At 42.0% G+C, this 14,538-nt stretch overlaps 1 protein-coding gene across 1 annotated transcript in view; it reads left to right on the forward strand.

The window, feature by feature from the left end:
* The first annotated feature begins 307 nt into the window (after nucleotides 1–307).
* Nucleotides 308–14,538, forward strand: part of cpa6 (carboxypeptidase A6) — a 47,949-nt gene continuing 33,718 nt past the window's right edge. The window contains exons 1-5 of the mRNA XM_033020384.1: nucleotides 308–646; nucleotides 2,950–3,005; nucleotides 3,271–3,280; nucleotides 6,969–6,978; nucleotides 11,367–11,491. Of these exons, the coding sequence (XP_032876275.1) occupies nucleotides 498–646; nucleotides 2,950–3,005; nucleotides 3,271–3,280; nucleotides 6,969–6,978; nucleotides 11,367–11,491 (350 nt within the window). The 5' untranslated portion in view covers nucleotides 308–497. The remainder of the gene's footprint in view (nucleotides 647–2,949; nucleotides 3,006–3,270; nucleotides 3,281–6,968; nucleotides 6,979–11,366; nucleotides 11,492–14,538) is intronic.

Here is a 14,538-nt window from a genome sequence, read left to right on the forward strand (position 1 = left end):
CTTGAAACCAAAATGTTAACCCTGCTTCTCTTTCCACAGGTACAGCCTGACCTGTTCAGTGCTTCCAGCATGTTCTGGGGTTTTTTCAGATTTCAAGCATCTTCAGCTATTTTGACTCTCATAGAACGTGCAATGCTTTTGATTTTCTTGAGTTCAACGGTGACAAAAGTGAAGTCACGTTCTCTCTCTCCCTAGATAAGGTGTTTTTCGGAATGATTGCTCCCCCTCAGCCCGCAGGGTGCAGCGCCTCCCCTCCCTCGGTCGCCCTGCGCTGGGTCAGCGCCTCCTCCCGGTCATGTGCGTCGCCCTGAGCCGCAGGATTGCAAACACACAACCCCGACTTCACACTTCGCTGCCAGATGGAAGTCCACGAGTAGCACCGCTGAATAAATCCCCAGTCTTGTTTTGCCTTTTTACCATTTCAGATTTTCTTCGCTGCCAACATTTTTAAAATCCGAGTGGAGAAACATCGCAGTTACAAACTAAATCTTAAATCGATGAATATTTATCTTTCTAAAAACACTTTTCGCTCGTCTTTATTCCACATGGAGAGAAATGTACGCATAAAAGCAGTTTATTTAATATTTGCATCTCTCAATTTACGAGGTGTCGTCCAAACCTTCCTTTATAATAATCGATATGGAGGGTAAGTTTTATTCTTTGATTGTGCAGTTGGTCTCGGTTTTATTAGATTACCTACAGGTGGTAACTTTTCAGATGCGCGACCAGTGGATGGAAATGAAAATTAGCCTTAGCAATTTAAACATCATGATGAATGGCCGTAAAATGATGGTAATTTGAACCAGCGGTTTGAATATTGTCTTGAGTTGAGGGAAATAATTCATAAATGTGTTTTATTGTCTTCCGCGACTTGATTATTTTGTTAGCTCAGAATCTGGAATGTAGTCATGTTGTTTTATGGAGTCTCTTTACTGTACGTGGTCAGGGGGGTTTCTCTGCCAGTAATAAATGCATCAAAATCTACATCGGTGGTAGTTAGAGGGAAACTGGAGTTTTTAGTCAGTCAGCATTTTTGTGCAATTCGTTAATTCAATAAATGGAACGACGATACTAGAGACTGACGGTCATATCATTTACATTGTCACAAAATGAAAGTGGAAATATATTTCAAGTCATTTAAACTAAAAGACCTTTTAAAGGGTTTACACATTAATGTGGGAAATGCAAACAAGCAATAACATTTCAGTTTGCTCCTTAATAAAAGTTGATAATATGAATTTTAAATTGCTAGGAACCCATGTCTAACTCACTGCGGAGTATTGACTATAGTTGAGATCAGAATAAGTAAACAGTAATAACCAAATACAAACAGAAGTATTAATGTAATAGTCCTTTATGCTCAATCAGTCCTTAACCTTAGCAAAGTCTATTACAGGATAGTCATAGAACACATGAGGTATGCAGAGCTCAAACAAAGTGTGTGTGTGATTTATTCAAGGGCTCCTCACAGGTATTTTTTGAAAAGCAGCATAAACAATTCACAATCTGGAGAGCAGGCAATTGCATGACACAATCCACAAAATAATATCAGCCTGATGATATTCCAATTTACCCTCAAAACTCAACTGCGTGTTAAATCTTTGATTTATCAACATTCCACTAGGAGTAGCACCTCCTGTACTTATGTGAAATACCGAAGAGCACAAATTTTGTTTTCTATCTTTGTTAGGGATTCTTGAAAGGGTAACCTTGACAAGACAACTGCTTTATTTGGATGCTCTGTGTTCAGTAACACTGTTGCAGCAAAGTCCATCTGTGCATTTTTGATATTGGTGTTGTAGAAATTGAACATTTTAGTCCCAAAATGACCTGTAGTGGACCTTTGATCAGTTACTTGTGTGAAGGGTTTTCCCAACAAGAACTGGTGAAATTTTGCAACTCCTAATCTAATTACCAACACAACCTTCTTTATTTTAGCGTAATTCTTTTTCACTTGCAGTCAATGTGCATGACATGAAAACAAAGATTTTTTACAAGCACTTTCCATAATTACAGACCAGCTCCATATTAGGAAACATCACGAGCGGGTTTTACTGCCAGTTGGCATTGCAGTGTACAAAAAAGCAATTTGCTACTGACACTTTTCTTGCACAAATTATATACATTTGTTGCTCTGTACGTTACTGCCATGGATCATTTTTCTTTAATAGCTGTGAGTGCCTGACAAAGCCGAGTGTAAATCTAGGATAGTAGTGGATCAAATCTAGAAATTACCATTCTGTTTCTGGGTTTCCCGAGTCTGATGATGGCTTCATATTTATCCACAACCACAGCCTATGTTATGACTTTTTATTTGAGATCTATTTAATGAATATAAATATTTTCCATTTGCTGTGATGGGAATTCAACCGTGTCTCTGGTTCAGTAGCTCAGGCAAGTTGTCCTCCATCACAAAACATTCTGACAAGGAAATATATCACCACTGTCACTGGGTCAAAATGCTTGAACTCTGCAAAACCACAGTTTGAGAATTCTACACGCTGCTCGCATTCCCTGAGATTTAAAAAAAAATATGACTTTGAAACACACATATCTTCTAAACAAATCAAATGTGTTGTCAGTTTTCTCAGAATTGGAGATTTTTTCATCCATCCTCAAATAGTTAATGGCAGCTGTGAGATTACTGCCCCAATATTCCCTAGATTGCAATTGTATTTAAGGTACTAAGTTTCTCGATTGCTAGCGACACTCAGGCAAATCTCGGTAACAGATATGTGTTGAATGCTTGATGAATATTCTTTGCTCTCAGCAACTTAAATATTCTTTTTGAAATCCTGAGTGGTATAATGGATTTTTTAAATACTGTTTTACCATTTACTGTAGATATAATGATCATAAAAATTGTAATTCTGAATATTGTTCATACAATAAAATATTTATTAAGTTTGGTTATATACTGCATAGATTAACTAGTCTTTTTTGATGTAGAGATCAAGTAATTCGATTAATTCCAAAAGTTGAACAGCATGTGGAAGCACTGAGGGTAATAGTTCATTGTATTTGTCATTACAGAAAAAACTGAACTTTCACCATTGATATTTTATTGACTAATATTGAATCATGAGTCAATCTGATAAATAATTGTTCATCTTAAATACATTAAAATATGGTTCTAAAATGTTCATAACCTTAGAAATAACTGCAGAAATGTTTGCCCATTGTTCAGATGATTCTGGAACCTGGTCCAAGCAGTCCAGTAAACTGCCTTACAGCCTGCACTTGTATACTCCATAAACCCCTGATCTTCAAACATCAGTCAACTATGTTTTTTGAAACCAGTTATCCTCCTTAGTAATGGGAACAGCAGTTATTTATTATACCAGTTGGGCTAATCTCAGGTGTCTCTGGGAAGAAAGGTTTGCCTTACTACACTATGTGCTTGCAGCTGCATGATCTGAGACGGCATGATTTACCAGTTCTACCAAGTTAGCCCTATTTTCTTAAGCGTCTCATTGTTTTTCCAAGCAACCTTGTTATCTCAATATTGAGATCTTTTTAGCTGAAAGCCTATCTGAAGAAGGGTCTCAACCCGAAATGTCACCTATTTCTATTCTCCGGAGATGCTGTCTGACCCACTGAGTGATTCCATCTTTTTGTGTCTATCTTTAGCCCATTATAACCCTTGCATTACAGCTCCAAAAATTTCTACACAAATGACGTGGCAACACAATGAACAGTGAAGCACTCAACACAGTGCTTACAGACACAGAAAGTTTAAAGTGAGAAACGATCGTGACCATTACACTGGGCAATGAATCAGGGATAAGTTATCTGTGGCATAGAAAATAGATGCAGGAGGAGGCCATTTGGCCCTTCGAGCCTGCACCGCCATTCATTGTGATCATTGCTGATCATCGACAATCAGTAATCCATGCCTGCCCTCTCCCCATATCCCTTTATTCTGATAGCCCCTGGAGCTCTATCTAACTCTCTTTTAAATTAATCCAGTGAATTGGCCTCTACTGCCTTCTGTGGCAGAGAATTGCACAAATTCACAACTCTCTGGGTTAAAACTTTTTTTCTCATCTCAGTTTTAAATGGCCACCCCTTTATTCTTAGACTGTGGCCCCTGGTTCTGGACTCTCCCATCATTGGGAATATGTTTTACTGTATCTAGCTTGTTCAGTCCTTTTATAATTGTATACTTTTCTATAAGATCCTTCTAAATTCCAGTGAATACAAGCCCAGTCTTTCCAATCTTTCCTCATATGACAGTCCCGCCATCCCGGGGATTAACCTCGTGAACCTACGCTGCACTGCCTCAATAGCAAGGATATCCTTCCTCAAATTAGGAGACCAAAACTGCACACAATACTCCAGATGTACAATTCTCTAGGCATACAGTGAACGAGATAAAATTAGGAGAAATTAGATTAAGGTAGAAGCAAAAATTATTTTACAAATATTAAAGTCCAAGGTAATTTAAAAATGTGGGTTATGAGTAATTTGGGTTATTGTCTAAAAAATACAATTTTTTATGTATCATGTACGTTTTTTGGGATGGTTTGCATCAGTATGGCAATCCAGCAGCTCAAAAAAAAAAAAAAATTTGATTAAGCACACTCCACTCTTCATCCTCATCTTCTTTCATGCATATTAAAAGCTCTTCCAACTGTTCTTCATTTTAATGAAAAGACATTGACCTGAAATATTTTCTCAGTTTCTCTGTCTGCATATTTCTGGCAAATAGTTCCAGCATTTTCTATTAATTTTCTTTATCATGGTTTTGTATTCATGTTTGTTATATTGTATGAAGAAGTCGTACAGAATAACAAATTACACATTCTGATCAAATATGGATAGTTAAATCATAAGGGCCTCATTCTCTCGCTGGTTGGCTTCAACGATCTTCAGATCTGTTGAGAATGCTTTTCAATGTTCATTATGCTAGTATCCCAAACATCTTGCACATATTTGGTGAGAATATATATATTTTTTCCTCAATACAGGTTCAAGTTTTTGATACAACCGTGTTTCAAAAACCACACTGTATGATCTCTAATAAATGTTTAATTTAGTCACACCTTTGGATTTCCATCCGTAAAAATTCTATTTACACTCAACAAAGAAAGCAAGTAAACTTCACACTCTGACAATGTTTTAATAAGTTAGCATTAAATTGGTTTAAATATTTTCAAGATCCTAATTAAAACACTGTGTTGCAACAAATGAGCCTTTATATAACTGCAGTGAATGTAAATCATTATTGGTATATAATAAGTAATGACTGAACAGGAAAAGAAAGATCACATTTCAAAATGCAGCAACCAACTGTTGTTTGCCTTTGATCAGGTATGATTCTTAGTGAATTAAGTTTTATTATCTGCAGAATAAAATCCTCCTTACAGCACATCTGACAGCGACATCCGGAGATAAAATGAACATAGCATATGTAAAGTGTATTTGGTTACAGATCGCCACATGAGCTGCCTAGAGTGATGACATGGAGTATCTTGCAGTAGTTTTCAACAGAATTATATTGGTGCTCCAGGTTTAACCCAATTTTATGTAACAGTTTGATATTCTCAGTGGGGAATTGCTGGTCTTCTCTTGGTTATTGAAATAGATTGATCATGGATAGCTCATTTGGAGGACCAGCAGGTCAACAGATCAGTTACACTGTGAAACCAGGCAAGATTTTTCCATATTGAGTTAATTAATATCTGACCCAAGGTAGACACAAAAAGCTGGAGTAATTCAGCAGGACAGGCAGCATTGCTGGAGAGAAGGAATTGGTGACGTTTCGGGTCGAGACCCTTCTTCAGACTGACCCAATTTTAACTCGATATGTGAGGCTATACATAGAGAAATTGGAAGCTGTTCCTATATAACCTAGATTTTGCCATTAATATCTGGCTAATCATCTTTCTTAATCCCAGGGTACTGAGGTTCAGTTCATATATTCGTAAAGAATGGAAGATAGACACAAAAAACTGGAGTAACACAGCCGGTTAGACAGCATCTCTGGAGAAAAGGAGTATGTGACGTTTCTGGTTGAGACCCTTCTTCATCAGACTGGTCGTCTGAGCTGACTGACTCCAGAAATGCTTTTTGTGTCTATCTTCAGTTTAAACCAGCATCTGCAGTTACTTCCTACACATTGGCAAGAATGGGCCTAGCCTAATTTGTCTTGAGGCTGAGGAACAGCAAAGAACTTAGAAAAGTACAGCACAGGAACAGGCCCTCTGGCCCACAATTTCTTTGCTGAACACGATGATAAACTAAACAAATCAAATCTGCCTGCACATTATCCATGTCCCTGCCCTCCCTGAATATCCATGTGCCTATTTAAAAGCCTCTTGAATGCCACTATCATATCTGCCTCCACCATCACTACCCCTGACGGTGTGTTCCAGGCTTACACCACTCTCTGTATAAAACAGAAATGCCCCAAACATCTTTAAATTTTGTCAGTTTCATTTTAAAGCTATGCCATCCAGTCTTAGACACTTCCACCCGGGGAAAAAGGTTCTGACTGTCTACCTTTTCTCTGCCTCTCATAATTTTCTATACTTCTATCAACCTCCGACGTACCAGAGAAAATAATCCAAGTCTTCCCAACCTCTCCTTATATCTAATACCCTTTAATCCAGGCAGCATTCTGGAAAACCTCTTCTGCACCCTCTCAGAAGCCTCCACATTCTTCCTGCAGTGGAGCAACCAGAATTGCACACTATATTTCAGATGCGGCCTAACCAAAATACTATAAAGCAGCACCATGACTTCCTATGGTAGAGACAAAATGCTGGAGTAACACAGCGGGACTCTGAACTCATAGGCAGGATCTCTGGATGATAAATCGAATATCACTGTACCTTAATTGGTACACGTGACAATAAAAGACCTTTGGAGCGAAGGAATGGGTGGCGTTTTGGGTCGAGACCCTTCTGGCTGGGAGTCAGAGGAGAGGGGAAACTGGAGCGATGGAAGGGTAAGGTGTGAAAACGACAGATCAAAGCAAAAGATGATCAATGAAATGTAGAATGGTTTATTGTTGGCTGAGGGGAATGTGACCACGAGGCATACAAACAGTAAAATTAATAAGGAGGACAGTGATGCTAGTTGGAGAAATTGGGAAGGAGAGAGAGGAAAAACAAGTGTTACTTGAAGTTAGAGAAATCAATATTCATACCATTGGATTGTAAACTGCACAAGCAAAATATGAGTTGATGTTCCTCCAATTTGTGTTTGGCCTCACTCTGACAGAGGGGGAGACCCAGGATAGAAAGGTTAGTATGGGAATAGGAGGGGGAGATGTTAGTAACTGAGGGATTGTGTAAGTGTTTAGTAACTGAGGGATTGTGTAGGCCGAAGTGGACTGAGTGACTTCCAAACTCTTATACTCTATGCCTGACCAATGAAGACAACCATACTATTTGGCAGGAATTGAAACTCTTTCTTGACACCTGACACACACAGTCAGATATGACAGGGCTGCCAACATTGGGTGAGAGTTGGGAGTGAGAAATTTGCGAGAGACCAAGCCCGAGGGAGCATCGTGACCGGGGGGGGGTTGGGGGTTGGGAGGAGGGTGCCCCCTCCCATTGGTACGGAACATTTGCATTTTTCAGCTTGAAATTGTGCAATATGGTGCATACTGTAGCGAGTCTTATAACCTACACTTGAATGCAATATATATGCTTTAAATTGGATTGGAGCGTTTTTGAAAGGGGGGAGGCTGTGCGATCACTGATCACTGGCCTTGGGGGTACCCGGTGAGGGAGTAGAGCAACCGAGTGGGGAGAGGGTGTGGAAGAAGGGTAGGAACTTTTTGAAATTTGATGTATTAAAATCATGTTTTAGTGCACTGTAGAAGTATGATTTCAAAGTTTTTTGTATGAAGTATTTTTAAGAGGTAACTTTTTAAGGGGTAACTTTATCCACACAAAGGGTGATGGGTGTATGGGACAAGCTGCCAGAGGAGGTAGTTGAGGCAGGGACCATCCCAACATTTAAGAAAAAGTTAGACTGATACATGGATAGGACAGGTTTGGAGGTATGGACCAAAAGCAGGCAGCGTAGCTGGGACATGTTGGCGGGTGTGGGCAAGTTGCACCGAAGGGCCTGTTTTCACACTGTATCACTCTATGACTACATTATACCTCCACCATGCATGAATGCTTCAAAATCAAGTGATCGAGTGTTATTGCCATATACTCAAGCATAGAAACATAGAAAATAGCTGCAGGAATAGGCCATTCGGCCCTTCGAGCCAGCACTGCCATTCAATATGATCATGGCTATTCATCTAAAATCAGTACCTCTTTCCTGTTTTTTCCCCATATCCCTTGATGTCGTTAGCCCCAAGAACTAAATGTAACTCTCTCTTGAAAAAATCCTGAGAATTGGCCTGCACTGCCTTCTGTGGCAGAGAATTCCACAGATTCACAACTCTCTACGTGAAGAAAGTTAGTCCTCATCTCAGTCCTAACTGCCCCCCCCCCCCCCCTTTATTCTTAAACTGTGACCCATGGTTCTGAACGCCCCCAACATCGGGAACATTTTTCCTGCAGTTATAGTAAGTGAAAATCTAGCAGGCAAGCAGGATGCTTTCTCCAACCACCCCCATTTGAAGTCCACTACCTTCCACCGTTTCTACCCAGTGCTTGGTACTTACTTCCAGCAGCCACTGGTTGTCCTCCAGGATGCACCGAGCCGCAGCCAGATCCATGCCGGTCACCTGGGCAAATTCAACACAGAGACTCTCTCTCTCTCCCCCCCTCTCTCCCCCCTCTCTCTCCGCCCCCTCTCACTCCCCCCTCCATCTCCCCCCTCCCTCTCCCCTCTCTCCCCTCCTCTCTCTCCCCCCACTCTCTCCCCCCTCTCTCTCCCCCCACTCTCTCCCCCCACTCTCTCTCCTCTCTCTCTCCCCCTCTCTCTCTCCCTCTCTCTCCCTCCTACCTTACTCTTTCCCCTCTCTCTTGTCCCCTCTCTCCTCTCTCTTTCTCCCCTCTCCCTCTCTCTCCCCTCTCTTTCCCCTCACTCTCTCTCCCCTCTCTTTCCCCTAACTCTCTCTCCCCCTCTCTCTCTCCCCCTCTCTTTCTTCTCTCTCCCCATCTTCTCCCTCCCCCTCTCTCTCCTCTCTCTCCACCTCGCTTCCCCCCAACCTCTTTCTCCCTCCCTCTATATCTCCCCCTCTCTCTCCCTCTCCACACACTCTCCCCTCTCTCTTCCCATCTCTCTCTTTCGTCTCCTCTCACCTTCTCATCGTTTTCCCCCTCTCCTCCTCTTTTCCCCACTTTCTTCCCTCCTACCAATCACTCTTTCCCCTTGCCCTCTCTCCCCCTCTCTTTCTCCATCTGTCCTCTATCTACTTTTTCTTTGCCCCCATCCTCCTCTTTCCCCCGTTCTCCCTCTTTCCCCATCTTACCCCTCTCTCTTTTAAAGCCAACACCCCTCTCTCTCCCATTCTCTCCTACCCTCTCTCCCTCTCCACTCCCCCTCCTCTTCTTCCCTCTTTCTTCCCTCTCACCCCTCTCCTCACTTCCACCACCCCTCTCCCACCTCACTCTCTCCCCCCTCTCTCCCCCCCCCCCCCCCCTCCTTCTCTCTCTCCATTCACCCACCCCCCCCCCCCCTCTCCCCACTGTCTCCCTGTCTCCTTCCCCTCTCTCTCTCTCCACCTCCCTTTGAGAGTCTGTCCCTTTGGCACAGAGACTCTCGCGGCAGCGGCGCTTCCGACGCCTCCGACGCCTCCGACGCCCGGGACTTGCACTGTCCGGAGTGCTCCATGGCCAGAGCTGCAGCGAGCGACACGCCGGCCCCGGCAAACACTCGTCCGTCCCTGCTCCCCGCATCTGTTCCGGCTGCTGGTTCTGCTCCCATCCCTCCCGCAGCCCCTGCTCTCCAACACTCGCGGACCAGGCAGTTTATCCGAGTTTTGAAATTTTCGTTGATCACAAAATTTCTCACCACTGAGCGTGGGAAATTCCTGATGAGCGTGAGGGTGTGAGAGTTTGCTTGAGGGCGTGATTCTCACGCTCAAAGCGTGAGAGTTGGCAGCCCTGGATATGATCAGCCACGCACCAACACAGATTTGTAATGGCCTATGGACAGCTTACATAATCTTCAATAAATGTGAGCTCAGCCAATGACAGGAGCTAACCAAAGACAGGAGGAGGAAGTAGATGAGAAGGAGGAAGATGAACAGGTCTCTTGCTGGGAACTTAGTTGTGAGACCTTAAAGGGATATGGAGTACCTTCTTGCTGCCTCAAGAATAGACCCGACTGTGATTAGGGAGGGGTGGAAGAATGTTCAAAGTGGCAGCTGGAAAGGCAAAAAGTAAACATTACTCAGAGGTTCTTTGCATAAGGTGCCATCAGAAAACTATCAAGGTTTCACTTCGGTGTTACTGACCAGAGCTTGCCAGGAGGTCTCTATTACATGATATGATAGGAATTGAGTCTACAAACCTGGAGGGGGGAGGGGAGGGGGGAGGACTAGTAATGCAGGCACATCCCTGTGTCCACTCTTTCTAGTTGAATGAAGGAAAAGTAAGTAAAGTCCTTAAATATGGAGATTGAGTCACTTCCCTAACACGCCAGTGACACAAATAGTGTCAACAATAGCGCGGAAACAGGCCCTTCCCTCCAACTCATCCATGTCAACCAAGATGCGTAGGAAGGAACTGCAGATGCTGGATTATACCGAAGATAGGCATAAAGTGCTGGAGCAACTCAGTGGGTCAAGCAGCATCTCTGGAGAAAAAGGATGGGTGATGTTTCAGGTCGAGCCCCTTCTTCAGATTGAGAGAAGGGTTCCGATGTTACCCATCCTTTTTCTCCAGAGATGTTGTCTGACCCGTTGAGTTACTCCAGCACCTGGTGCCTATCTCCAACCAAGATGCCCATCTCAGCTAGTTCTATTTTCCTGTGCCTGACCGGTGCGGGTCCGTCTGCCGCGCATGCGCAGTTTGGTGGAATATTGCGTTGGAGGAACAGAACCCAACTGGTCCGCGCTTGTATCTTTTAAATGTTGTTATTACACCTGCCTCAACGACTTAATCTGGCAGCCTGTTCCTTGTTCCTACAATTTATGTGAACAAGTTGCCCATCAGATTCCTATTTAAATAGTTCTTGATTCCCCTACTCTGTGAAAAAGACTCTGTTTGCCTTGTTGTATGAATTGAAAGTAAAAGGATGGCAGTGAACTTCTGTATTGCCAATTATTATTCCAATGGAAGTAATTTTGTTAAATGATTGTTTTGCAAGAGGCACACTTCATTTCATTAAAACATGATTACATGTTACAAAATTATAATCTAAAAATGCAAAACCTTTATACAAGAGTATTATCTTGAATAAATCAATGCAAACAAATTCACGGGTTTTATCTGTCTTTACAGGTGGATTTATGGCAACCTAGCAGTATTGCTTCTATTAAACTTGGTAGTGTTGTGGATATACATGTACCCAGTAACAGTTCACAGCTGTTCTTTCAATCGCTTCTGCAAACTGGCATGACGTTTAAGTAAGTATATCATTTACACTATGTTTGATAATAAAATGGTATATGGTTAACATGTATTAGACAAATTAATAAACATATTGCTATCAAAGTATAGACATGCTCGATGATGCATACTTGAGATGCTCTACGTCACTGATAAATAAAATAAATGTTTGGAAAAGTGAATGGAGCACTTTGCCTGGGATTGTGTTAAGTTTCTTGAGATTTTTGGCGTTGCACTCCATTGAAAGCTGACGTGCCAAGAAATTAATCACAAATAACCAGCCTCTAATCTGCTTTAATGGCCACAATATTTATATGGCTGGTTCAGATGAGTTTCTGGTTAATAGTTGATGATGGAGGACTTACCAATAGCATTAAAAGTCAAACGTTTATCGCTGTTTTGTCCAAATTGTCCAAAGTTTGTTTTAATTTAGCAGAGTAGAATTGAGTAGCCTACTAAACTATTTCAGAGAGCATTTAAGGGTTACAGATGGAGCAGATAAATAAGAACCTCAGATTTCCTCCCTAGGGTAAACCAGGTGGGTTGTAAAAATCATCTAGTATTTTTTGTGAAGTTATTATCAGATTTGAACCCATTTAAAATTTATAGCTACCAATATGAGTTTTGAACTGCCTTTGCATTACTGAAGCCTTTTTGAAAAATATATGAATCATATACAGAGAAAAGGACTCTATGAAAAGAGACAGATGTAGTAAAGGGAGGACGACAAATACAGAGAATAATACGTCTGTCTGATGAGTACTATATTTGCAGACTTAATAAATATTGGATTAATTCTACATATAAAACAAAATTATGCTTTGTTCACTGCGAAAGTGTTCTCAATTAATTTTTATGAAGGTAATATCCATTATACACGGTGGATATTCCCAGTCTATTGTTTAGGAAAGAACTCCAGGTAAAATCCAGGTTAGCCGGGAAGTGGTGTTGGGTAAATTAAATGGATTAAAGGCCGATAAATCCCCAGGGCCAGATAGGCTGCATCCCAGAGTACTTAAGGAAGTAGCTCCAGAAATAGTGGATGCATTAGTAATAATCTTTCAAAACTCTTTAGATTCTGGAGTAGTTCCTGAGGATTGGCGGGTAGCAAACGTAACCCCACTTTTTAAGAAGGGAGGGAGAGAGAAAACGGGGAATTACAGACCAGTTAGTCTAACATCGGTAGTGGGGAAACTGCTAGAGTCAGTTATTAAAGATGGGATAGCAGCACATTTGGAAAGTGGTGAAATCATTGGACAAAGTCAGCATGGATTTACAAAAGGTAAATCATGTCTGACGAATCTTATAGAATTTTTCGAGGATGTAACTAGTAGCGTGGATAGGGGAGAACCAGTGGATGTGGTGTATCTGGACTTCCAGAAGGCTTTCGACAAGGTCCCACATAAGAGATTAGTTTACAAACTTAAAGCACACGGCATTGGGGGTTCAGTATTGATGTGGATAGAGAACTGGCTGGCAAACAGGAAGCAAAGAGTAGGAGTAAACGGGTCCTTTTCACAATGGCAGGCAGTGACTAGTGGGGTACCGCAAGGCTCAGTGCTGGGACCCCAGCTATTTACAATATATATTAATGATCTGGATGAGGGAATTGAAGGCAATATCTCCAAGTTTGCGGATGACACTAAGCTGGGGGGCAGTGTTAGCTGTGAGGAGGATGCTAGGAGACTGCAAGGTGACCTGGATAGGCTGGGTGAGTGGGCAAATGTTTGGCTGATGCAGTATAATGTGGATAAATGTGAGGTTATCCATTTTGGTGGCAAAAACAGGAAAGCAGACTATTATCTAAATGGTGGCCGACTAGGAAAAGGGGAGATGCAGCGAGACCTGGGTGTCATGGTACACCAGTCATTGAAAGTGGGCATGCAGGTGCAGCAGGCAGTGAAGAAAGCGAATGGTATGTTAGCATTCATAGCAAAAGGATTTGAGTATAGGAGCAGGGAGGTTCTACTGCAGTTGTACAGGGTCTTGGTGAGACCACACCTGGAGTATTGCGTACAGTTTTGGTCTCCAAATCTGAGGAAGGACATTATTGCCATAGAGGGAGTGCAGAGAAGGTTCACCAGACTGATTCCTGGGATGTCAGGACTGTCTTATGAAGAAACACTGGATAGACTTGGTTTATACTCTCTAGAATTTAGGAGATTGAGAGGGGATCTTATAGAAACTTACAAAATTCTTAAGGGGTTGGACAGGCTAGATGCAGGAAGATTGCTCCCGATGTTGGGGAAGTCCAGGACAAGGGGTCACAGCTTAAGGATAAGGGGGAAATCCTTTAAAACCGAGATGAGAAGAACTTTTTTCACACAGAGAGTGGTGAATCTCTGGAACTCCCTGCCACAGAGGGTAGTCGAGGCCAGTTCATTGGCTATATTTAAGAGGGAGTTAGATGTGGCCCTTGTGGCTAAGGGGATCAGAGGGTATGGAGAGAAGGCAGGTACGGGATACTGAGTTGGATGATCAGCCATGATCATATTGAATGGCGGTGCAGGCTCGAAGGGCCGAATGGCCTACTCCTGCACCTAATTTCTATGTTTCTATGTTTCTAACTGGTTTAAATCGAAGGTAGACACAAAATGCTGGAGTAACTTCGTCTGAAGAAGGGCCTCGACCCGAAAGGTCACCCATTCCTTCTCTCCAGAGATGCTGCCTGACCCGCTGAGTTACTCCAGCATTTTGTGTCTACCCAGTCTATTGTTGTCAGTGTCTGCATTTCTCATCAATCAGAAAACTCATCATTGCTACATATACCTGTAGGTCATCCAAACCAGCTACTTTGCAGCACATTTCACGTGCAAATTCTGAGACTGGTGATTTAGCTTTTCTGTTGCTGTTATGTTTTTATGGATTATTGTCTCTAACTTGCCTTGAAACTTATTCAATCTATTTTTAATGCCAACAGATTTTACTGTCACACAGGAATGCATACAATAGGCAGTACTGTCGCTACTCATTGTGAATCAATTCATTCTTTCACACACAATACAAAAGATTATTTTATGCTTTAAAAACAATTCAGTTCAGTGACACTTGTCTCCGTTAATTC

Source organism: Amblyraja radiata, chromosome 4 (assembly GCF_010909765.2).
Source record: "Amblyraja radiata isolate CabotCenter1 chromosome 4, sAmbRad1.1.pri, whole genome shotgun sequence".
NCBI classification, from domain to species: Eukaryota; Metazoa; Chordata; class Chondrichthyes; order Rajiformes; family Rajidae; genus Amblyraja; species Amblyraja radiata.